The sequence below is a fragment of the Rhipicephalus sanguineus genome, chromosome 6 (genome assembly GCF_013339695.2).
Source record: "Rhipicephalus sanguineus isolate Rsan-2018 chromosome 6, BIME_Rsan_1.4, whole genome shotgun sequence".
In the NCBI taxonomy this organism is placed as follows: domain Eukaryota; kingdom Metazoa; phylum Arthropoda; class Arachnida; order Ixodida; family Ixodidae; genus Rhipicephalus; species Rhipicephalus sanguineus.
The window spans coordinates 116,177,592-116,201,809 of NC_051181.1; the positions used below are offsets into that span (position 1 = coordinate 116,177,592).

General features: G+C 45.4%; 2 protein-coding genes across 2 annotated transcripts; both read right to left on the reverse strand.

Moving 5' to 3' along the window:
* Nucleotides 1–8,154: 8,154 nt before the first annotated feature.
* On the reverse strand, nucleotides 8,155–10,915 carry LOC119396243 (cystatin-B). The gene is made up of 3 exons (XM_037663369.2): nucleotides 10,695–10,915; nucleotides 10,509–10,610; nucleotides 8,155–8,339 (listed from the first exon to the last, which is right to left on the reverse strand). Exons 1-3 carry the CDS (start codon nucleotides 10,764–10,766, stop codon nucleotides 8,217–8,219), a joined length of 297 nt encoding a protein of 98 aa, XP_037519297.1. The 5' UTR covers nucleotides 10,767–10,915; the 3' UTR covers nucleotides 8,155–8,216.
* A 6,761-nt stretch (nucleotides 10,916–17,676) lies between these two features.
* On the reverse strand, nucleotides 17,677–22,042 carry LOC119396242 (cystatin-A2). The gene is made up of 3 exons (XM_037663367.2): nucleotides 21,815–22,042; nucleotides 19,687–19,788; nucleotides 17,677–17,911 (listed from the first exon to the last, which is right to left on the reverse strand). Exons 1-3 carry the CDS (start codon nucleotides 21,890–21,892, stop codon nucleotides 17,789–17,791), a joined length of 303 nt encoding a protein of 100 aa, XP_037519295.1. The 5' UTR covers nucleotides 21,893–22,042; the 3' UTR covers nucleotides 17,677–17,788.
* Nucleotides 22,043–24,218: the final 2,176 nt, after the last annotated feature.

Sequence of the window (24,218 nt, forward strand, 5' to 3'; positions counted from 1 at the left end):
CTGCAGCTCTTGGCTGTGTCTTTCATAATTGAGTGTTTTGCTAAGTTTTCTGTGCATTGTTTGAAGAAAGCCACAGAAAAATAACTTGCTTTTACTATACTCTTGTTTCTTTACATTGTACTCGCTCACTTCTGGTTATTGTTTTCCCATATGGAAGAAGTGAAATAGAAGGATTTGAAGCAACTATGCGTGGCTTGCTGCGTGGCTTGATTGCTGCGAAAGAAAGGTGCACATTGGAAATTGAGTTCCATACGTCTGGGAGAAGCTGGCTCTTATGGTGTAGTTAATGTTTCTATGCCTACTTGTGCAGCTAAATTTTTCATGTGTTTGCTCACCGCTACTGCGAATTGCACTGACAAGCAAGCCATTGTGGAATATCCCGGAACTTGCGATCCCTTTGAATAGGCCCGCCGTAAATAGTCACACGTTGAATGCTTGGGTAGCGGCTTTGATATATCTGTCTTGTTTTTTTGTTTTTGCTTTAACTTCACTGGGTATTAGCAGTCTTTTCAGGCAAAGATATTAAAGAATGCAATGAAAGTTTTTTAATGGGACATAACTTTTGCCAGTGCAGGTGGACACACGTTGTGTGATGTCAACTGATAACAATCAGTTGACATCACAAGATGAAGGTAACTGAACATAAAATAATTTTTTTTTTCACTGCGCGAAGCACACTGCACAAATTTCTTTTGCCAGCTGACTTGCCATAACAGTTTCTTCTCGTAATTTAGTCTCTCACATTCCACTCACTTTTATGCTTTCCCTTTTGTGTATAATTTGCTGACTGTCGTTAGGTTTGGTTTGTGGGTAACTTCAGCATGCTTCCCCTTGTTCACTATCGACCAGCAAATTGTATTTGGGCATTCAGGCACGAGCTTGTGGCAACAACCATGTTGGGGGCTGTGTGGTACTGTGATGGCTCCTGTATGGTGCACACATTTTTACGCGTAATAAACATAAGCTACTTGGAAATGCTTGCCGTTTTTGCATAAGAACTGAAGTGATCAAGCTGCTACTGAAAAAACGATGCCTGGGGGATTTTTTTTTACTACCGTGAGCTGCATACAGTTGTTACTACACAGTTTACATGCTTTCCTATATATGAAAATGTTAGAGCCCCTAAACCACCTAGACGTTGAAATTTAGTTGCAAGTTGTGTTGTAGTACACTTAAACCTCGATATAGTGAACACGGATATAACGAATTATCGGTTATAACAAAGTAAATGAAGAATAGTCTTGTCATGGTGTTACAAATAAACGTTTATAACGAATTTTCGGATATAACGAAGGTATTTTCGTGGCAGATGACTTTGTCATCATGAGGTTTGAGTGTAGTTGTGCATGAAGTCAACAACAAACACACAGCCATGAAAATTTTTCAAAATAGTGCCGTAATAGTGGAGTTACACGCATTTGATGATCGAAATGCGGCCTTCACTCGTTTCACTCTTTCCTTCGCTCTGTTCATTGGTTCTTCTCTCCTCGTGGCCGAGTGCTCCTCACCGTGCAGGGAAGGAGAACAGGGAGCACACGTACCTGCTAGCAGACAGGTTCTTGCTACTGCTTACATGACCAGATGCAGCTGGTGGCATCGCAACCAACTCTGGGAATGTGGGCAATTCCTAGGGAGGAGCATGGGATTGTTCCTTATTTTTGTGGCGTGCCCGCGGGCTCATAGCACTGCTGTGCTTGGCATTGTTGATTGTGACGGTATTCTGAACACATGCACGTGTTTACGTGGACTGTTAAAAAAATAGGGAGTTTTAGCTTGTAACGCATACTTCTTTACGTTACCGTGTTACCGGATACCAGATGGAATCTGCGCATGCGCGAACGTTTACGGAACGTAAACTACTCGCCGGATAGGCTTTACGTTTACGGCCCTATCTCGCAAATCCACCGTCGTTCGTGGCTACTCGCGATATCCGCTTCGCGGAGACTCCAGCCGCCGAGTCAAAATAAGCCGAAGTACGAGCGCCACTTACGATCACCTTATTTCAGCCGGATTACCGAGGCTAGAGCAGCTAGAGCGACGTATAGGATACCGAATCCGCAAACGTGAGAGGACTAAAGCAAGACGCTGGCAGGCTGGATAGGTGGCGCCATCTAGCGGGGCCAAGGTGTACCAGGCGAGCACAAAATTGTTATTGCAGAAACATCGGGCATTCTACTACCAATGTAAATGCCTTGAAGCGGCATTATTACGAATGAGTTGCCTTTTTAATCATTTTTTCCCCTCAGGAACACTAAGCGAAAACAAACGTGTTCATGATTGTGATTGCGAGAAGCGTCACAAGATGTCGACACCATCGCCCGGTAACCTGGTATTGCTACACCCCTTCGCTTATACCGGCAGGGTTGCCGATGGTGGCTACTTTGCGCCAAATTGGCTACTTTACGACCCAGTCTGGCGACAAAAATTTCAGGTTGGCGCCATGGCTACTTTCTGGCTACTTTGAACCTCTATTTTAGCGCATTCAGTAGCCATTTTTCTCATTATCTGCAGATAAAATACCAAGCAAGCCTGACGACTACCCTTTGTTTCCAAGCTTTTCTGACGCGTCATCCAGTGTAAGCGCGTGTATATAGTCCCGCCATGAGTCTGGTGCTCATCGAGGCACCTGAACGCAACGCGCGGTGCGTCTGCCGAGACGGAATGATGAAGTTCTTGTTCGCCCAGTCAGTGTCTCACACCCACTATGGGGGATAGGCCATGAATTCGGTGGTTTTATGAATTTAAATAAAAATTAAGAAATTGGAAATATAACTTACAAATAAATTAAAGATGAAATTTAAGTACGCCTTTTGGCTAAGATAAACTGACGAAGTTGCGCGCATGTTGGCAAACGGGTGCCTAGCACGCTGTTCACGCTGCCTGCCATCGATGCTGACGCTACGAGCCAGTTTTGTAGTGCTGATGCACGGCGCGTGTTTTCGGCTGAACTTGACAGACACAGAGATCCGCTACAAAATGAAGCTGGACCGGTCATCTTCAAGCGGATATCGCTGCTTGAAGCTGGTCGTGCTTGAAGTCGCAGACTTCAAGCACAACCTTCTTCTACCATTAGTATTCCTACTGACTGGTCGGCTGGAATGTTTCAATCTTACTGTCTCTCTGGCAATTACTATATCTATTCTATATAAAATGTGTACAGGTGCACGGAACTTATAATATGTTCATTTATTTGCAACTTGCTTTCAGCTTGAAGACCAAGCTTGAAGGAGAAAATAACTGTGCTCGTATGCTATTTTATTGCTGACACAAAATGGTATTATATATTGTTCAATGATAAAACCTCTTTTCATAATACCGCTTTTCTGCCATTTGGCTACAAGTTTGGCGATAAGATTAAAAGACCTGGTTACTTTGGCTACTTTTAGCTTGAATTCTGGCTCCTTTTCAAATCTACCCAACGGCAACCCTGTATACCGGGATACTGCATACTCTAAAAACCTCTCTTATGATTTTGCCGCAGCGTAATTCAATATTATCTAAATTAAATGTAGTTTAAATGTAGTTATCATCACCATTTAGTGGTTTGGGCAAACGTAAAGGTTTACGTACGTACGTAAAGGTTTACGTTTGGGCAGCTAAAAAACTTTACTAAAACTCGAGTTCCGGTAAAACGGTAAACGTAATCCGGTAACGGTAACGTAAAGAAGTATACGTTACAAGCTAAAACTCCCTAATATCGGAGGTGGTTTAGGGTTGCAATGTGGGCTTGTTGGTTACTCATTTGAAAGGCTTTTGGTGTAGCGCGAAAAGAAACACGGACACGAGAAGGCACACAGGAACACCACACAGCGCTGTGTGGTGTTCCTGTGTGCCTTCTCATGTCCGTGTTTCTTTTCGCACTACACCAAAAGCCTTTCAAGTGGTTTAGGGGCCCTTTAAGTTGTGCGTTATAGCTGTGGGGAACATGCCAAATTATCATGTGCACATGAATTCATGGAGGAAGAAAATTAAAAAAAAAAAAACTGATGCGAGGCTGTTATGCCACTCTCTGGGGTACCACACAGAACTTGTTTAAGCTCTATGATGGCTTTCTTGCTTAGACTCGTGAGAATCAAATCTTCATATCCCCTTCCCATGTTGCACGTAATGGTGAGAGCAGATAGTGGAAAACACATTGTGCAAAAATCACGGAGTCACTTATGCATTCACCTGAGACAACTTGAACGTGAAAGCCATCTACTGTGGCTGTGTTTTGATGCGCTTTATATCGACGTTCACTGTTCACAAGTTAAAGGGACACTAAAGGCAAATAACAATTTATGTCAAAGTGAGAGCCCAATGTATGACAACATCTAAAACAGCAATATTATGAACAGCAGTGCCTTAGTTACGAGAAATTAAGCTAAATGTAGCCAACGACCTGCGCCACGATTGGGACATTTTAGAAATGATCCCGATGACGTGAGAGCGTGCGACTACAATTAGTCACTAGTAATCAAACTAGCTGCAATAAAAAAAGGACCTTCAGTGCATCAAGAGACGTAATAAAATGTTGCTTTTTCTTTTCTGTTTGATTCATGGAAAAAAGAACCTCTTTGGCGTTTCCATGGGGCAGGCCCGTAGCCAGGATTTTTCTCGCGGGGGGGGGGGGGGGGGGGCACTTGTTGAAAACCTTGACTATTTTAGAAAAACACCTATTTGCATTATTTATTTTTGGTAAAAAGCACCTACTTCACCAAAATTTCGGAGAGCCCCCCCCCCCCCCCCCCCCGTCTACGGGCGTGCCATGGGGAACTGCGCGTGTGTAGAGTCGCTGCTGAGGCTGCTATCGTAGTACGCAACGACGCCGGCACTACGAGCCCTCAGCAGCATACCGCTTTCATCGGCATGCTGCTGCATCGGTAAGTCGATGAATTGGAGCCCAGCGTCGCGAGCCAATGTTTCCTTGTCAGGTTCACCGTCGACATGAATTGCGGCGATTGCGGCAAGCTTCGATGGCTTCGATGGCTTCGATGGCCGTTGTTGCTGCTGTGGCTCACGCTTACTTTCGCTCTGCTGCTACTAGTGTCAGCGGCCGCGCAGTAAAGGCGGGCAACGTTGGGCTAGGCAACAGTGACGTCAGAAAGACCGCTTTCAGCCGGGTGATTTGAAGTGCGCTAACGCGATGCGGACCACCAAAACGTGATTTTATTTCAAAATAAGCACTTCCTTGGCACAAAAGTAGCACTACTAGGTTTCTGGACCGTTATTTCAACAATCAATGTCGACTTAATATTTGCCTTTAGTGTCCCTTTAACGTCACTTTCTCTAATTTGTGTAGTTTGCTTGATCATCATATATATACACAGTCATGTTTTCACTTGCTATTGTATGTTTTTTTGCTCCCGTAGACGTCGGTAAGCGAGGTCACGTGACCACCGCTTTTTCTTACTCCCCAAGCGGCTGGCACCGCTCCACGGAAGCCTTCCATGATGTCTGCTGGGACAGGGGATCGTTTTCTTTTTGTCTTCTTTATGGCCTCAGTTTCACACTTTCTCAAAAATGAAACTAGTCACGTGAGTGGCGTTTTTTTTTAATTTTATAAGCGCGCTAATGCCGCAAAGATGAAATGAACGCTCAGCTCGTGCGCCACGTGGATTGAGGCCCACAGGTGGTCCTGTGACTTTAGGCCGAGTTGTCCGAACGCCACTTTTTGGTAAAATTGTTTTAGTCACGTGAACGCTGCATGACGAAGTGTCTGCTCATGTGCTTCATTGTACCTCATGCCGGCTTTTCTTCCCCATCTGACCCATCTCATGAGGCATATAAAGGTTTCGCCTTAATAATAGAAGTTGTATAAACAGGGACGAGATGCCTCGGAGAGACATTTCGATAAGTAGACCAATGCTTGTCAAAGCCGGCCTTGTCACACTTGACATGTTTGTTTATAGAGGTAGTCGTGTCGCTATCTGCGAAACAAAAAGCTGGAAAAAAAAATTAGTGCCGTCATTTAGCATCCAGGAGCATAGTAGTAATAGCAAGACAGAGTTCTGGGTGTGGCTGCGGAGGTAGAATGAAAAAAAAAAAAAGGTTTGAAAGCTAGAGGTAGAATAAAAGGTGGAAGGATATAAAGATGAATAACGGTAGGCTAGAGGGTGGTTTGGCTATGGATGTGAACAACCTGAAAAAGTTGGTCACAAAAACTGATAAAATGGCTGATTCGGCGAGTTGGTGATTCATGATACGTAAAAATACGAGCGCGTAACTTAAACAGGGACTTGTCTCTCGAAGTCCCTGTTTAAGTTACGCGCTCGTATTTTTAAAAACCGATAGTTGCGTTCAGTTTCCCTCTTGCTACGCCAACGTTTTGTAACGATTTGAACTTTGCAGATGTCGGGACTTGAAAGTCTATGGGAGAAGACACGCGCAGACGCGCTCCAATGAACATTACTTTGCGGGCAGGGTACAGAGTGAAAAATTGTCTGAATACCACAGTTGATGCTAATTCGTCTGCACATTTCACGCATGCCCGAGGGGGGGGGGGGTCATCAGGTACTTGAGCTTCAGGATGTGCTGGCGCCAAGTCGCTACCGTATACGCTGCATTGTCGGCTGTGCTAGCCTGAGGAAAAGGTGATAAGGCTGTATCGAAAGTGTGGACTGATACTTCTTACGCGTTCCCTAGGTTCCGGTTGCGATAAAACCTATCGTGGGAGAGTTTCTTGTAGCACTTCAAGAACAATGTGTTGTCGTGCGGCGATCCTTCGACCGTGCTTTCAGCACTGCCGGTCCGCTGCTTCTCGAGCACCGGAACAAACGCGGTCTGGCGGCATTCCTTTGGGAAAGCTTCGGCGTGTCACCGATAAAGTGATCCTTACGGTTCCGTACCAGGGGCGGATGCAGACATTATCTGTAGGGGAAGTCCGCTTATGAGAAGTCTGATGGCTAACGCTATCAAACTGTCCCTTATACATCTCCCCCCTCCCTTTTTTTTTATGGGTATTGACGGCCTATACTCGGGTTATCCAGTCAAAAATTAAGGAGGGGGTCAGGACATCTGCCCATGTACTTCCCTCTGAATCCGCCCATGTTATTTACGTCAAATGTGTGCAAATTCATTGTTAGCACATAACACTGATCAGTGTGACAAGATGCGCGAGGAGTTCACCGTCGTGCAGGAGTTTACCCCGAATATCGATTTTAGAAAGTTGTTACCATAATACAAATGGTGAATGGGGAATGCCTTTTTATAAGATGGGAGTGGGGGCCTGCGATGTTGTGGGATAATTTTCGTGGTGGGGGATCCTCCTGGTGGAGGGGGGTGGTGCAAGGGTGTGTACACATCCCTAGTCGTCTTGGCTTGACGGTCATACGGGGCCCAGCAGGGCAACAGGTCTCGGGTGTAGTATTGCAGGTTTAAATCCCTGCTAAAGTGGCTCCTCGTCAATGAATAGAGACATGAAAAAGCACCCACATGCTGATATGGCTCACTCTCACGTTTCGCGGTGTCATTTAAACTTTCCTTGGGACAATACCCCATCCCACTTTCCTCTTCAACAGCATTGCCAGGGTTGCCGTTGGTAGCTGCTTTGCGCAGAATTGGCTACTTTACGACCCTGTCTGTCGAGGAAAATTTCAGATTGGCTCCATGGAAACTAGAAGGGAGGTAGTGGGCTCACTGGCGTCAAACGCATGACGCCTCATGGCTACTGTCTGGCTACTTTGGACTTCTATTCTGGTGCATTTAATAGTTATTCTTCCAACTATATTTGTAATAAAGTACATTTCCAAGCTTTTATGTCGTGTCGGCCAATGAGCGCACATGTCCTCCCTCCGGCAGCGGGCTGGTGCACATCTAGACACGTCAACGCAACGCGCTGGGATGCACCTGCGACGAGGGAGTGACGAAGTTGCATGCATCTCAATGGAAAGACATAGATAAAGCTGAGTATGAGGTTCAACGTCCGTACTCGCCTTATACGTCGAAAAATTAAACATGGGGCTTAAGGACACCCGGATTACCCCCTCTGGATCCACCCGTTAATCCACTGTGTTGTGTAATAATGTGCCCACAGTGAGGCGCCCGAGTCAGCAGATGCGTTATGTCATTATACCAGACTACTGTACGCGGTTCCTTGCTTCATATAATATTAGTTGAAGTGTCCGCTTAGACTCGCAAAATGATTAGTTGAGTAAGTACGTCCGCAACAGTATATCGCGTAAAATTTGTTCCTTTATTTCCTCACATACGTAAAGGGCAACTGTTGGCCGTAGCCGTCACTGGAAATGCTCGAGCGGATCTTCCAAGGTCTTCCCTTCCTGCACAGCTGAGAACGTTATCTCGCCCTGGAAAGCCTTGTGTGCACGGACGTGGATGTGCTGGTTATCACCTACGTGAACCTGAAAGAGGAAAAAAAAAAAAAGTGCACGAAGATGCTTAAAAAGTTCATTGGCAATTTAGCAGCAATCGCGAGGAACATTACGCCGCAGGACACAGCTTCGCAGGTCACTTAGCTGTTCTTTATAGTAACTTCCTTTAATTACGTTCGGTAATGCTTACTTATATTTAATTTTTGTTTTAGTTACATATATCTCACATGTAGTGCTACCTTTGAATTCCAAATTTCGAGCTTAAGAAGTTATTTGCTTTCATCTGCCCTGATACCTTTAAACTATCTTAGCCGCCTCGGTGCTCTAGTGGTTACAGCGGACGCATTTCGATGGAGGCAAAATGCTAAGAGACTCGTGTACTATGCGATGTCAGTGGACGTTAAAGGGACACTAAAAAGAAACAATGAATCAGTTTAGATCGATAAATTGTGTTCAGAGAACTCTATGTCGTTAATTTCGCCATCTAGGTTGATTAATAGAGGAGCAAATCAAGTTCAAAGTTTCATTTTTAAACTTCGCGCCGAAATCGTGTGACGTCCCGGATTTCAAAGTATATCGTATTTTGGCGCCATTGGCTCAACAAAATTACCTCAAACTTGGTATGTTAAGTCTACGGCGCCCTCAGAGGACAATGTACTTCATTTTTTACCAATTAGGAGCTACGTAGTCCCTAGTAGGCGCCGTCAAAACATGTGACGTCACGGCCAGTCACGGCGAAAGGCGCGGAAACTTCAAGGTGGCGGCGCCACCCATATTTCGCTTTTGCGCGTTTTCTCGCTTAGTCTTCTTGCAGCAAGCGTGGTGTTCTCGTTATCGTGAAAGAGTAGTTTACTAGTATGAGAAAAATCGTTTTGATCTTTAATGTCCCTTTAAAGAACCCCAGGCAGTCAAACTTATCCGACGCCTTCCACTACAGCGTCTCTCATAGCCCGAGTCTCTCTTGGACGCAAGACCCGATAAACGAACCACATTTATACTATCAGTTCAGGTAAGGTAACACCTTCATTCACCTCTTTTTATATATATTCCATACATCACCTCTATGCCTTTACCTTCGACTTCACCGCGGTTGCACAAAGCTTTTTGCCACTTTTGCACACTTAATGCTAGCGCATTAATAACAATGGCACGCTTGGCGTCACTCGCCGGGCCAGGTGGCATTTGTCACGATCGCCGCGACGCCCTCAGCAACGCGCGCGCGCGCACTCGTCAGAAGCACGTGAGAACGCTTGTATATACAATATAATGCGTCGTACTTCTATAAATCCTGTTCACACGGAGCTCACGTGGGCATGACTACGTAAAATAGTTTTTCTCCTTCTGAAATATCGGATGCACGAGGAACTTATTAGTCATATTCTGTTCTGAATTAACTGGCTTGCAGTGAAGAGGTTAATGGAGAAGCCAAAGTGATATCACTTCGACTGCTCCATTTCTATAAATTATGCAGCGAAAAAAAAAAAGTTACCCAGAATCAAAACTGAACAAGTAAAGAAAAAACATAAATAGCAAACTGAAAGAAGTTAAAAAAATAAAATGGTAATGTAATGTACAGTCCGCTTGCAGTCATCCGTGAAGCAGCACCCGTGAAGCGGGTTTCAAATAGCGCGTGTCGGAATGGAAGACAGTACAACAACCTAATCACACAGAGCGTGATGGCTTCATTAGAATCATTACTTACGTTTATTCAAAAGAAAGGAAAGTTGTTTTTACAACATGCAGAGACGGTGAGTTTCTTCACTGAGCACGTAAACGTGCTTCCTTCAACACTTAAGAATACTTTCTTTTTTTTTAGGTTCGTAGATACCTGTTGTATCATTTAACGAGCGTTCGCTAATACAGAAACGCCAGTTTCTCAGTGCAGGGGCTGGCCAGGTAAAATCGCGACACATGTATGCGCATAAACGCGCCGAATCAGTAGCGGAGTGCAACACCGGCAACGCCCCATCGAGGGATGCCGACCTCATACTGTACCGCCACTCTTCGTCATGTGGCGATCACGAATGTAAATTAACAACGCACAAAAGCAGAATGCATACGGTACAACGGTCGATTCTTAATACTACGCGTACATGTCGATGCACCGGAAAAGTTTTGATTGGTGAGCACGCCATGCCGCGTCGCAAAACATGCTTGAGCAACTTGCGCTCCAACACACGCGAAGTACGTGGCACCAACCTTTACAAAATAGTTGATGCCGTTCACCAGCTGCGTGCGATACTTCACAGGCGTAAACTCCGGAAAGCACTTTTCCAGCTTCGCCTCCACTTCCGCGCGAACCTGCGGTCAGAATCAATGGTGTAAACAAACAATCACGCCCACCGCCTGCAGCTTCCTACTTAACAAAAAGAAACGAAATTATACCTTTTCGCAAATCTCCCTGACTGTGTCATCAGCGTCCTTAACTTCCTCCGAGAGTCCACCACAGAGAGGCATGATCAACTCGATTGGATTTTGGAGCTATACAAAGCACAAAGCAGCGAGCTTTAAACTGTGACAACTCACTAATCGCGCGCGCTGCTACGATGACTCAGTTCTCGTGACTCGTACGTCACCCATTCTTCGGCGTGCTTGGAAAGCTGCCCATTGAAACGAACGGTATGGTGCTGCCACCTCGTGACCAATATCTTAAGTGCCTAGGACGCGTGTGCTGCCGCTTGGCGGTCATCCGTAATAATTCGCAGCATTCAACGGGACGGGACGCCGATAGATGACACCACAGCACCACATGGGAGGTCAGTTAAGCTACAGTGGATAACTTCGCGTTATTTCTTTTTTCTTTTTTTAATGGACAACTAAGCGCGTAGTACGAATTTAGGATACATGTTGGGGATGCTTTGCAGTCTTTAGCATCGCCTGCAAATTTAGATTTCAATGACTGCACTACATTTGCGGTGCGATTGTTCGTACAAACACGTACGCGTAACTAACTAACTAACTAACTAACTAACTAACTAACTAACTAACTAACTAACTAACTAACTAACTAACTAACTAACTAACTAACTAACTAACTAACTAACTAACTAACTCACTCACTCACTCACTCGCTCGCTCGCTCGCTCACTCACTCACTCACTCACTCACTCACTCACTCACTCACTCACTCACTCACTCACTCACTCACTCACTCACTCACTCACTCACTCACTCACTCACTCACTCATCGTTTCATTCATTCGTGTATTCGCCAGCCAATCTGATTGCCATACTTACTGCGTAAGTTCACGTAAGGGAGACATTGCACCAGGCCTTATAATGTAAAGAATATTGCTTCATGGCTTCATGCTTTTAAAAAAACACTGCTTTACACTCAGGTTTGTGCTTTTCTCAAAATAACTTCCATCGGTACCTTATTATGTGCATGTTTTCTTAGGTTTTGTGCTTGATTTTTCGGATGAGTGCAGCATATTCATGGTTTCGAACACGTGCTGGATGCCTTGTGTAACAGGATCGACATTTGATGAAAACACTTTATAAATATGTGCGAAATTTCAGTTGTTGGCTAAAGCTCACGTGCACACCGCTCTTGGTGCCCCGTTAATGCCTGCATCCTTTCTCGTGACATGTATGTGATACAAAATAAGTATTTTCTTCACACGGACCATCAATTTAGGTATCACATAGAGCCCGCGATTGTTATCCGCGCGATCACTACTTACAGGTACTTTTATTGATGGTACACGATTGTTTAAAAGTTATAATGCAACAGCGACGCGATGTTATAAATTCCATCTCCTTTGGTATAAATTGGGAAGTCTTCATCATTTGCATATAAATGACAATATATGCGGTGCTGCAGCGAGCACATCTGATACTTTAGTGAAACAATATCATTACTACAGAGAAGGAAACCAGGGAGGCTTAACGAGAAAGGAATCCGGTTTGCTACCCTTCTTTGGCGAATAGAGGAAAGGGATGTAAAGAGAAATGAACGGGGAGAGAGAACTCTAGACGAACGTAAATCTCTCATCACAGAGATGATGTAAAACATAGTAGAGGCCTTTAGCGAAGACGTCCGTTGTGGGCACTCGACTGAAAGCTTTTGTTCTAGTCAGTGAGTGGCTCGTAGAGCACTGCACGGGCCCGGGCCGGCCCGCGGGCCGGGCCGGGCCGGGTAAGGGGTTCTTGGATCGGGCCCGGGCCGGGCTCGGGCCCTTGGTCTTCGGGCTCGGGTCGGGCTCGGGCCTGAGGCAGGCCCGTATTAGGCCCGGGTCTCATACGTATAGGTATAATTGCGTGTGTACGTTGTGTGGCTTTGTTTTTTTGTTTTGTGGGGTTTAACTTCCCGAAGCGACCCACCTAGGCTATATGAGACGCCGTCGTTGAGGGCTCCGGGTAATTTAAACCACCTGGAGTGCATTGGCGTGCATAGAAATTGCACAGTACAAGACGTCTACAATTTTGCTCCATCAGTATGCTACATGGGATTTCAAGAAACGCCTAATATAAGTTTCCGCCATTATAGTGAGTGAAAGACTTTCTTGGGTACTGTGTAAGGAAAACAACGGTAAACTGCCTAGATTAGTGTGTATAAGATGTGCGCGTTTGTATCTAGGGAAACATTTCGAGTATGCAGCTACGCTCGCATGCCCGTAGACTGGCCAACGCGACTTGTGAGTCATTAATATCTCAGGAGCTGTTTTTCGTGCATTTGAAGTGCAAGATGCGGAGCGACTCTTATCCCAGGGCAAACGCCGTTGTTGATTCTCCCAGACTCCCATTACTAGCGGCGATGCGCCAGACACTCGTTTCCTCGAGTGGCGGTGACGGTGGCGGTGACTCGGGGAAGAATGGTGGGACAAAGAACCTTGTTGTTTTGAACACGAAAACGTAGTGTAGGTTGGGTGCAGTTGCCTGCCGAGGAGTCAACACGACAGCTTTAATTTATGTAACGCTGCCCAGCTTGGCGTATTCCTCCCAGAAGCAGATAGAGCACGTTTTTTTTTTCCCCATTGCATTGTGCAATAGATGAGGTTTGCAGGAGACTTGCTACTTTTATTCAACAGCCCTAGCTCGTATGCAGCTGATGTAGACTCAATTTAAAAGTGTCTGCCATGCTTTTATCTCCACGTTATGCAGGTATTATATTTTGTAGTTGTTCTTTGAAATGCAAAAATGAGATTGCGTGGTTAGCACTGCGTGCGTACATGAAAGAGCCAGCTATGACTCCATTATATTTTATATTGCCCTGCAATCATTTCGCAAGAGTGTTACGCGCGTAATTCACCGAAAGTATACACAGTACCGGTGAAAGTTGTGACACTGAAAGAAGTTCCAGTGATGGGAAAGCTGCTACAATTGCTCCAAGCTGCTACATTTCATTAAAGCTGCTACATCTATGCTACAAATGAGCACCATTGCTCCAACCTGCTACATTTCGTGAAAGCTGCTACATCCATGCTACAAATGAGCAGAACTGCTCCAAAGCTGCTACGCATAGCCTCCGAGATTACCTGGCAATGCGCTGCTTTATCTCGGAGGCCACCGTCAAGGGGATTTTTCAGCAACACCAGGTGGCAGATAGGCTGCCGCCTCTCGTGCCATTCGTAGGCAGAGCCAATCCAATACAATCCAATGCGTGGGCACGTGGCTGTAGTTGTGCGTGGGCTTGTCACTGTGTAGTGTCGGTCATAGAGTTTCCTAAAATGACCTAGAGGGAACTCTGGCGCTGCGATCGTTCAGCCACAATGGGAATGATGGGTAGTACACGGATTTGCCTAGTCTTCGTGCTTGTGGGCTTCGAACGCACTTGTGGCTTTGTTTATTGCTATGTTTTGGTTTTCTTTCGGATAAAAGAATGGATCGTTGTGAACTATGGACCAGATTTGAATCGGTGAGCCTGAAGAAGTTAAAGTGGTGAAGTGAAACTGCTGATTTTTGCTGAACTTCGTTTTGCGACAAAGCAGATGCAGACGACGCGGAGCCAAACGGAGCCGAAAGAACGAAGTTTAGACAAATCCGTGTACTACCCATGATTCCCATGCTGGCTGAAGCGCGATGCATTGCAGCTCCCATAGACACTAGCGCCAGAGTTCCCTCTAGTAAGTATTGTAGGAAACTCTGTGGTGTCGCTACCTGGTGGCACTGTCGTTTGAGCTGAGTGCAGTTGCGGCTCATTCCCAGTTTTCGCTGCGTGCCGCAGCCTCGCAGTCGTACCGGCGAGGCTGTCTTTGTGCCAACCAGTCTTCATATATTTGTGATGCTAGGCTTTGTTTAAAGCTTGCGTTAGTTGCGCCGTCATTGAACTCATGCGCACACTGTATTTAATACTTCATTTTATTGCATAATAAAAGCATTAAAACGCCATCTGACCTGTTTTTTTTTTTTTCGTTTTCGCAACCTGCTACAAAACTGAGGGCAACTGCTACAAATCATCATTTTTCCTGCTACAAAACCTGATACAAAACACTTTTGGCCATTCCCATCACTGAAGTTCCTAAAACAATCTAGAAAATATCTTGTGTGCGGCAGGTATCTTCACAATAACCGAAGGCTAGACAGTGCCTCCTTTATGCTCAAGGCATAACTAGCTGAAACGGGCCGGGCCGGGCCGGGCCCAAACCTTTCGGGCCCGGGCCGGGTACGGGCCACATTTAGGAAAACCGGGCCGGGCTCGGGCGGGCCGGAGCATGGCGTTTTCGGGCCGGGCCGGGCCCGGGCCGGAAAAATCGGCCCGTGCAGTGCTCTAAGTGGCTGTCCATCAGGCGCATTTAACAGCGTTAGCCTTTCTCTGCGCAGTAATGCAGGCATATGTAAAGCAGCTGCGCGAGTATCTCTTCAGAGTAATGACTTCTTTCTTTCTTTCTTTCTTTCTTTCTTTCTTTCTTTCTTTCTTTCTTTCTTTCTTTCTTTCTTTCTTTCTTTCTTTCTTTCTTTCTTTCTTTCTTTCTTTCTTTCTTTCTTTCTTTCTCTTCTCTTTCTTTCTTTCTTTCTTTCTTTCTTTCTTTCTTTCTTTCTTTCTTTCTTTCTTTCTTTCTTTCTTTCTTTCTTTCTTTCTTTCTTTCTTTCTTTGTATTCGTGCTGTTATGGCTCGAAAGACCACGACCTTGCAAAGCTAAAGAGACAAGACCTTGTTTCGGTAGAGCTCGTTTTTTTCATGGTCATGGATATGTGTAGTATGATGAAAGAGGCTGTTAATTAGTCAAAATATATTATGTTGTTTAACGTTCGAGAAATGTATAGAGGGAATTAATTATTGAGAATGCCGCAGTGGAGGGCTCTGGAGTTACTCTGACTTCCGGGGTCTCTTCTGAGTACACTGTAGTGCTTTCGTATTAGTGTAAAATTGAAATGCGGCTGCAGAGGCCGACAATCAAACCCCCGCACTCGTCATTCAGTGCACTGCCTAACCACTAACCAGTCGCGGTGGGTGGCACAGGATAGTCGTGGTTGCCACTTTGATTGTGTCATTTACCTTAATTGTTGTTATGTCTAACACAATTACATCGTGATCAGCCCGTCTAACTCACTTGTGAAAGGCACTGCGTGGGCATGTCCTGATTTTTATGACAAGAAATTTCAATGATCACTCTAAAACAAACTGAATGAAATGAACGAAATAGTAATTACGCATTTACTATATTGCTAAGTTGTTTTTTTATGTTCAATAAAAATGGTTTATGTAAGTCTTGAAAGGGAAAAATTTTTTTTACCGTCGTTATTTTCGCAAATAATGCAGAAGCCAGTCACTGGAGAGAGCTGGCTTCGCTTTTTTTTTTTTGCACCTTCATTTTTTTTTTGCGGGTAATGTACCCGGAGAGCTCTGCTCTCTGCAGGTTTCTGGAAAGAAGCGGGAAGGGGGGGGGTGGAGATAAACCACTGCACGTAACACATAGCCACTAAAACGCGCGCGCGCGCGCGCGCACACACACACACACACACACACACACACACACACACACACACACACACACACACACACACACACACACACACACACACACACACACACCCACACACACACACACACACACACACACCACACACACACACACACACACCACACACACACACACACACACACACACACACACACACACCACACACACCACACACACACACACACACACACACACACACACACACACACACACACACACACACACACACACACACACACACACACACACACACACACACACACTACGTCTGTCCATCTTCTTGCTTATGTCTTAGCGCTGCATGCATTTTCAGCGTCCTAAAGCAAGTATACTGGGCAGCTATTATAGTATTCTATGATCCAGCAATATATCCTCATAACTTTGCTACACGCACATTTGTTAACTGCAGCATCTTTTTCTGGAACAATGATAGATCCATCATTGTAGCGCTAGCGCTCGCGCTATCGCGTCCCATTCATGACCTCCCGAGACCCATTGTCCATTAAATGTCTATTGTTTTCAGTGTCCAATATAGTTAACGTAAGAACTAACGTAAAACCTACACCCCAAGCTAAATGGGTTTCGGAGTGTATGAAAGGGGTTTAGTCACATTCATACCGCCAGCGTTCTAGAGAATGGACATTAGTTATGATCTGTAGGTAGACCGCGCGGTGTCGTCGCAAGTCCAATAAGTCTGTTTCCAATACAACAAAATTACACGAAAATGGAAGATGCATGAGATGGGATGAATTAACCTAATAAGCAAGAAACAAAAGTATTTTAAATAAAAGAGGTATCGCGGAGGTTGCGTTTTCTCTCATTGTTCGCTTAGTACACTCTCTAGTCGCCATTACGACTTGTCCAAGATTTAGCACCAACAGTGCAATACACGCATCGCGCCATGCCACATGTTGAGATTTGTATTTCAAGCAAAGGAAAGTGGGTCTTACCTCAACAAACACAAGGAGACAGTTACCTCGTCCACGAATACGTGGAGGTGCTGCTCTTAGCGACTAAGCATTAATTGCATTTTATTTATTTATTTATTTATTATTTATTTATTTATTTATTTATTTATTTATTTGTTTATTTGCATACTAGTAACGTACCAGTAGCTGTCAATAATGAAAACCGACTTGGAAAGCGGCATGCTTTTGAGATTCCTTTGCGTCTCAAGGCAAACTAATATAACGTTGAATAACTGCGCATGCGCAATTGACGCTTCGGGCCTGAGAATGCATGCGGAATCCATTCTGACGTTGCAAAAAGCAAACAAACAAACAAATAAACAAAGACATGGCACACGCTGTTTTGTAGAACATTCTTATTCACGCGAGTTCATTGTTTCATGTTCTCGATATAGCATGCGGACTGCGCGCAGTTGAGTGACTAGCATACACATTTATTGACGAAATGTCTTAGCATTGCGGTGTCGTTGGCAACGCCGCGACGGGTTGCCTTTATTTTATGGCGCGGCGCAAGGTACTGATTCAGCGCGAGCTAAAGAAGTTCGGTCCATGGCTTCGGAGACAAACTTCATGAGCACAGTCGGTGTTGGAACTGCTGGACTGGGTCTCAGGCAAAGTGCTCCACTTCGTCGTCGAGCGACTTGTTTTCCTGGACTGCGGCGAAGGTGACGTCGCCTTGAAAGCTCTTGTGGGCCCGGACATGGACGTACTGGTCGGAGCCAACGCGAACCTGCAAGAAGGGAGCACGATGCGTTTATTAAAGGTTATTGAACCACGTAATTCGAAGGTTGTAAGTTCGGTTAATTAAGGCTATTTCGCTTAATTCGAAGGTTTTAGGCCCGATCCCCACCGGCTTCGAGTTTTTTTAATACATTTTATTGACCTTTTCTCTGTCTCATAATTAGTACACTTATATTGAAAACTACAAGTAACGCCTCCTATTTTTTCCTCTGCTTCTTAGAGTTGCGTCTGACACGCACGCACGCACGCGCGTACGCACCCACCCCCCCACACACACGCAAAGATGGGCCCCTTGTTTTACTTTTCTTCTATCGTTGATTGAACCATATAAGTTGTTCAAGCCAGCTATCAGGTCGACAAAAAAGAAAGAACAAAAAAAAACTTAGTTTGCAAGAGTAAGTAACGGTACAATGGATGCAGATGAATTAATGGTACCGTTCATGGTCGGCCAACTAATTGCAGTTTATGATGTGGCTGGGAGTAGAGAGAAAAAGAAAACAAAAAGAAAAAAATTCGGGAAGTTTGCATTAAGTCGCGCAAAGCTTGGCACAGCGAAGCACGGGCCCGTCGGCGCTCGCTGGGCAACATATTTCTCTATTTCTCTATATTCATCTATAGAACTGGGCGGACGTCTTCGTTTGTCTTTAATTTTCTCTCTCTTTACCCGTCTCTCTCTTTTTTTCTGTCTCTTTTCTGTTTATTTCTATTTCTTTCTTTCTCTCTTTGTTTTTCTTTCTCTTTCTTTCCTATCTTTGTCTCGCTATCTCTCTATTTCTAGCTTGTTCCTCTCTCTTTCTCTTTCTGCATTTCTTTCTCTCTTTTTCTCATTCTTTCTGTGCTACGCTTTACTCTCTCCCCTCCTCCTCACCATCGCATCTCTCCTCTTCACGCTCACTTCCATTCCCCACCCCCTTGCTATACAATACTATACAAGGCTATGCTATGTCCTGTCAGCGTGCCTGGATAGCCGAGTGGTTAATACGCTCGCCTTTGGTTCGTGGGTACGCGGGTTGGACTCCCGCCACCTCGTGAGGAATTTCTTTTCCGCTGAGATTTTCTCTTTCCTTATATATTTCTTTCTTTCCGTCTCTTTGTTTTTTTTTTCCTCTTTCCTTCTTCGCCCTCCTCCTCACCCTCACATCTCTCCTTCTCTTTGCGCTTCCCCCTCGGTGTACGCCGGACGAATCGGCGCTCGTGTTCTGGAAGCGAAGCAGAAGAGGATGAAGAGGAAGAAGAGAGCGCGTGCCGGTTCATGGTGATGACGAAGTTTGGGTCACGACACATTACGCCGAGCTAGAATAGCTTGGCTGTTTAAAAAGAAAGAAAGAACGCACGGCTTGTGTTCGCAAGAGGGTCTTACACAAAACACATTTGTGAGAGAGCATTTCAGCCGTATCCTGGCGCTAGATGTACCATTAGCGAAGCAGGGCGGCCAGTGGCAGAGTACACTTACGAAAGAGAAGTGTTCTGAATACGGAACTTGAGCTCTAAGTGCACATTATATAACGCGAAATTTCATATTGAAAGCGCTGCCTCCGAGTCCCGCCCGCCGACCATATTGGCATGCGCTGTATTATGTCAGAAAATGGGGAGCCACTGTCGTGTTGTTTGCTTTGAAACGGTGTGATAGCCACGGACGCATCGCACTGCGCGCTGCAGCTCACAATAACGCGTGCATCGTCGTTGAATAGTGCCTGCTGTACTATCACAAGACGGAAATGACCATGTGCGCACAAGCGCATGCGAATATATATGTGCGTATACCTTGATAAAGTAGTTGGTGCCGTTCACGACCTGAGTCTTGTAGTTGACGGGCGTGAACTCCGCGAAAGTCTGGCCCAGCTTGTTCTCAACGTCCGAGCGGACCTGTAAAGAAAGGTGAGGGAGTCAAATTGAGTGAGAGAGAGAGAAAGGGAGAGAGGTGAAAGGAAAGACAGAGTGGTTGACCAGAGGAGACCTCCAGTTGGCTACAATGTACAATGGGTATGGAAAGAAACGCGTACAGTGTGGCACCTACATTCCCTGCTGTTTCACATTTCTTTTCAAGCGGTTCTAGCCTGGATGGCAATAAAAAGCAACTATGGAGTCATCCATGATACAATCAAGGACCATTCTAACAAATAGTCAGAGCGTGATGAAAACAGCGCGCAGCGCTGTTCGCGCTTCTCTCTCTCTCTCCCCCAACCCTCTCTCTCTTCTGCTCGATCCCCTGTACTTGGCAATGGGAATGAGAGTGTGAAAGAATGAAAAAAGGGAAAGAGTCTATGATGAGACTACAGAGGAGAGAGAGAGAGAGAAACGGAAAGGAAAGGCAGGGAGGTTAACCAATGAAGGGCTCGGCTGGCTACCCTACACTCTAAGAAAAAAAAAAAAGAGTATGTGTTACTCTCTTCGGGGAGTCCTGATCGACTTGCCACGCATATGACTCTCTTTAAAGAGAAACGTCAACGCTCTCTCGGGTCCCACGACTCTCCGACGAGAGTAGAATGATCTCTAAAGAGAGTTCACGTGTCTCTTTAATGAGAGTCATACACGTAGCAATAAGTCAGAACTCACAAAAAAGAGTGAAATAAGTATTTTTCTTTTTCTTTAATAGTGTACACGTGGGGAGGGGGAAAGCGGGACTAATAGATAAGATAGAGAAGAAGAGTAAGAAAAATAAGAAGTTAACAAATAGTTATTATGACTATGACCAACTGAACTGTGTATCTCATCAGCATGGCTGTCACAAAGGCCGGTTGAAAGCGTATACTTGGAGAGCTGCCCGCATTCGTCAAGGTTTACCGCCACGCACTTGTAAAGATGTGTACTCTCCAAGCGCTCGCCGAATTTTGTAAACAAAACGCTCCTTATCGTACGCTGACTCCATCACTATTCTTAGCGTTTAGCGGTTGTATTGACCGTAGAGATTAACGCACTTAACGCCTCCAGTGTTTGGCGACTCGGTAATCTACGCGTTGACTGTGTGAAGTGGTCGCAAGTGCTTTCACTCAGCGCTTGACTTTTTTTTTTCTGCATTAGCGTTCGTTTTCATTTGTTGCGTGCTTCTGCCTAATGTTTACACTTTTCATTTCCGGAAACACGACCGGCCGGTATTTGTATACTCTGTATCCCTTCTTGGTTTTTTCCCCTCCTCAATGCTTCTTGCTGTGGCGGCGTAGCCCCTAAGTTGTTGCACTGCTTAGCAGGAGTGCGCGGGTTGGATTCCCGGCCACGGCAGCTACATATATAGATGAGGTTGAAGTGCGAACCAACCCGCCTATACTATAGGACTCGTTCACGTTAAAGGAGGACGGGTAATCAACATCAAATTCGGTGTTTCGAAGTACGGCGCGCTTTCTAATCGCATTATGGTTATAGTAAGCAAAACCCGACAATGTAAATTCGTTTCCTCTGTGCTGCCCTATGTGAAAATGCAAGGCAAAAGAGGAGAACACAATATGGGCCCTAGAGAGGTTATATGGCACGCCGTTAACACTGTGCTAAAATATTTCAGTTACCCGCCGCGAAGGTCGCGGGATCGAATACCGGCCGCGGCGGCCGCATTTCTATGTATGCTCGAGGTCCGTGTACTTAGATTTAGGTGCACGTTAAATGACCTCAGGTGGTCGAAATTTCCGGAGTCCTCCACTATACGGAAACCCACATAATCATCTCGTGGTTTTGGGACATGATGCCCAAATAACTGTAATCATATTAAAATATTTCAATTTATCTCCTTCCTAGATCAGGTAGCGAACGAAACTTAAGGCGCATGAGCAGTTGGGCGGAAATCGGTATCGGTAGAACGATAACGCTGCGCAAAAAAAAAAAAAAAAAATATTTCACTTTACGTCCCGCTTCTATCGGGACATCAATGAACTAAACGCGGCGCCGACAATGAGGCATATACCTTCTCGCAGATTTCCTGCACGGTTGCATCGGCAGGCTTCAGTTCCTGCGACAGACCGCCGACCCGTGGGGATGCCATCGTGTCCTCCTCCGTTATGTGGCGTACGCTCGCAAGACAGGCAGGCAAGGTAGGTAGAGTTCACTGTTCCTTCGGCACTGATCCGACCTCGGACGCACGCCCCGCTTTTTATCCACCTCGAGTGCGACTCGTGGGGGGGCGTGCGTGTGGTCACACAACAATGGGTCCCTCCTGACGCCTATTCGGGGCACCTATGACTCGCGGCCGAACTCCGGTATCGGCTCCGACTGTTTGCGTTGCCGATATGGACGTTGCGCGCTTCCCGTGCTCCGGACCGCGTGCCTAACCGATAAGAGCGTGGCTGATAAGGTGCAAAACGCGGGGCCAGTCTGGTACGGGACTGGCCGCCTCAGTAATGCCTTTTTTGCCGATGAACGCCGAGGAAGATAAGAGGGCTAATCGTAAAAGCGGTGATGCAAGGAGAGGAAACGCAATGGAAGTTTTCGCGTTGTTTGTTTCTCTGGTGCGACAGTCACGTGTGGCAATTAGCTCACGTGCGCCGGCTCACTGTGTTTGCAGTGTGACCTTAACAGGCGGGGAAAAGCATCGGCAGATTGTATAGTTCGGCGCTGGAGCTGACTATACGGTGTGTTCTGAGGCGTAAGCGCAAAAAAAAAGGAAATAAATAAATGGTTACAAGTGGACTTTGTCCGGGTCAACCTTGTTGGGTGAGAGATGCGTCCGGAAAAGTCAGCCTGAGTCAATCCTTCCGGTCCTTTTGTGACTTCAGTGATCGAGGAAAAACGCAAGCATGATGCTTTGCCAGCACTTTCATTCATTGTGGGATCAGTATACACAATTCAATTAATGTTTGAGGTTATATAAGAACAAAATGTTCAGTGAGGCAGCGCAATCCTAACACATCCAAAACACATCCTCGTGTTGTGGCCAAGTGTATTTATTTACTTGTTTATTTCTTTTTTTTAACGCTGTACATTATGTTTCCTGCGTACATTTACCTATGTAAATCCACTTTTGCCAACGCGCTTGTTGCGCGGCAATACCTACAAACAAAACAAATCAATCAAGTAGGGTCACGATGACAGGGCATATACGATTTTTGGATATAAGGTTTTGCCATGTTTGGATTTCGAAATGAAGGCGTTGAATTGTGAGTCTTGGTGAGTCTATGCTGTGTTGAAATGTGAATTGAACGGTGAGTCTTGGTGTGTAGTATGCGGTGTTGGTAATTTAGTTTGTTAAAAGACAAAGCAGATTTCTGCTATAAGAAATAAGGTAATCGCATATTGAATAACACTCACTCAGATGCAGTGAATCTGATGAATCTGTCGAGGGTGCGCTGAAGCTGCAATGAAATACCTTTTGAATAGTCGCCACGTAAATGCATGCTATTAAATTATAAAGGAAAAATAATATTTCCTGGGAACAGTATAGGAAGATTTCTAACAGTTTGGAGAGGCACAATCTTCACTTCCGCATGTCTTAGGCTGTTTCGTCACAGCACCTACACCGGCTTATGCAACAGCGGGGTAGTATAGGGTCTTCATTGCGACACTTATTCTTTTAAGTGCGGAGCGCTTTAGGGGCCCGGGCTCTCGTATGCTGTCGTATGCTATCGTCGTTTCATGTAGCTTGGCGTAACGCTGGCAAAACCACGCATAGCATAGCCATCTGTAGCATATTGAGCGCGCGCTCGAGCCAAGGAGGTCTTCTTCCTCTTCTTCTTCGAGCGCCTTGATGATGATATCAAGTGCGGGCCCGGGCTGTCGTATGCTATCGTATGCTGTCGTCGCTTGGCGTAACGCAGGCAAAACCACGTATACAAATTGAAAAAGTGAAAGAGGAAGCAAGCGAGATATAGAAAGAGAAAGAAAGGGAAAAATAGGAAAAGAAAAATAGAAATAAATAGAGGAAAAAAGGCAGAAAAAACTGGAAAAGGGAAGAAGAAAGAGAGAAGGAAAGAATGAGAAAACCGAAGAGAAACAAAAAAGGCTCCCCAGCTCCGCACTTCTTTCAGGCTTGGCACCACTAGTACGAAGCTGCCTTAATCTTTTTTTTTTTTTTTTGACCGCCAGCATGACCACGCGCTATTTGCTTATCTAATACGTGTCTAATTCGAACTAAGACTACCGTTATTCAGCTTGGCCAAGGCTTTCGAGGACATTTAGTTTCGCGTATCGCCCTATACGAACGGTGAAATTCTTGGGAAAGGTAAAAGTGGTTTTAATGTGACCCAGCGCTAAAAACTAGGAACCATAAACACGGTCGCTGTTCTTTTTCGCACCGAAGGTATCGCACCAACTGGATCGCGCCCACACCTTATTCACGAGGCCTACCTTGCGAATCACAGGGCGGTACTTAATGA

Coding starts and splice junctions, on each gene's coding strand:
- LOC119396243 (XM_037663369.2), bottom strand. CDS start 10,766: ATGCCTCTCTGTGGTGGACTCTCGGAGGAAGTTAAGGACGCTGATGAC. Junction 10,611..10,694: donor TCAGGGAGATTTGCGAAAAG/GTATAATTTCGT, acceptor TTCTGACCGCAG/GTTCGCGCGGAAGTGGAGGC. Junction 8,340..10,508: donor GCATCAACTATTTTGTAAAG/GTTGGTGCCACG, acceptor TTCCTCTTTCAG/GTTCACGTAGGTGATAACCA.
- LOC119396242 (XM_037663367.2), bottom strand. CDS start 21,892: ATGGCATCCCCACGGGTCGGCGGTCTGTCGCAGGAACTGAAGCCTGCC. Junction 19,789..21,814: donor TGCAGGAAATCTGCGAGAAG/GTATATGCCTCA, acceptor CTTTCTTTACAG/GTCCGCTCGGACGTTGAGAA. Junction 17,912..19,686: donor GCACCAACTACTTTATCAAG/GTATACGCACAT, acceptor CCCTTCTTGCAG/GTTCGCGTTGGCTCCGACCA.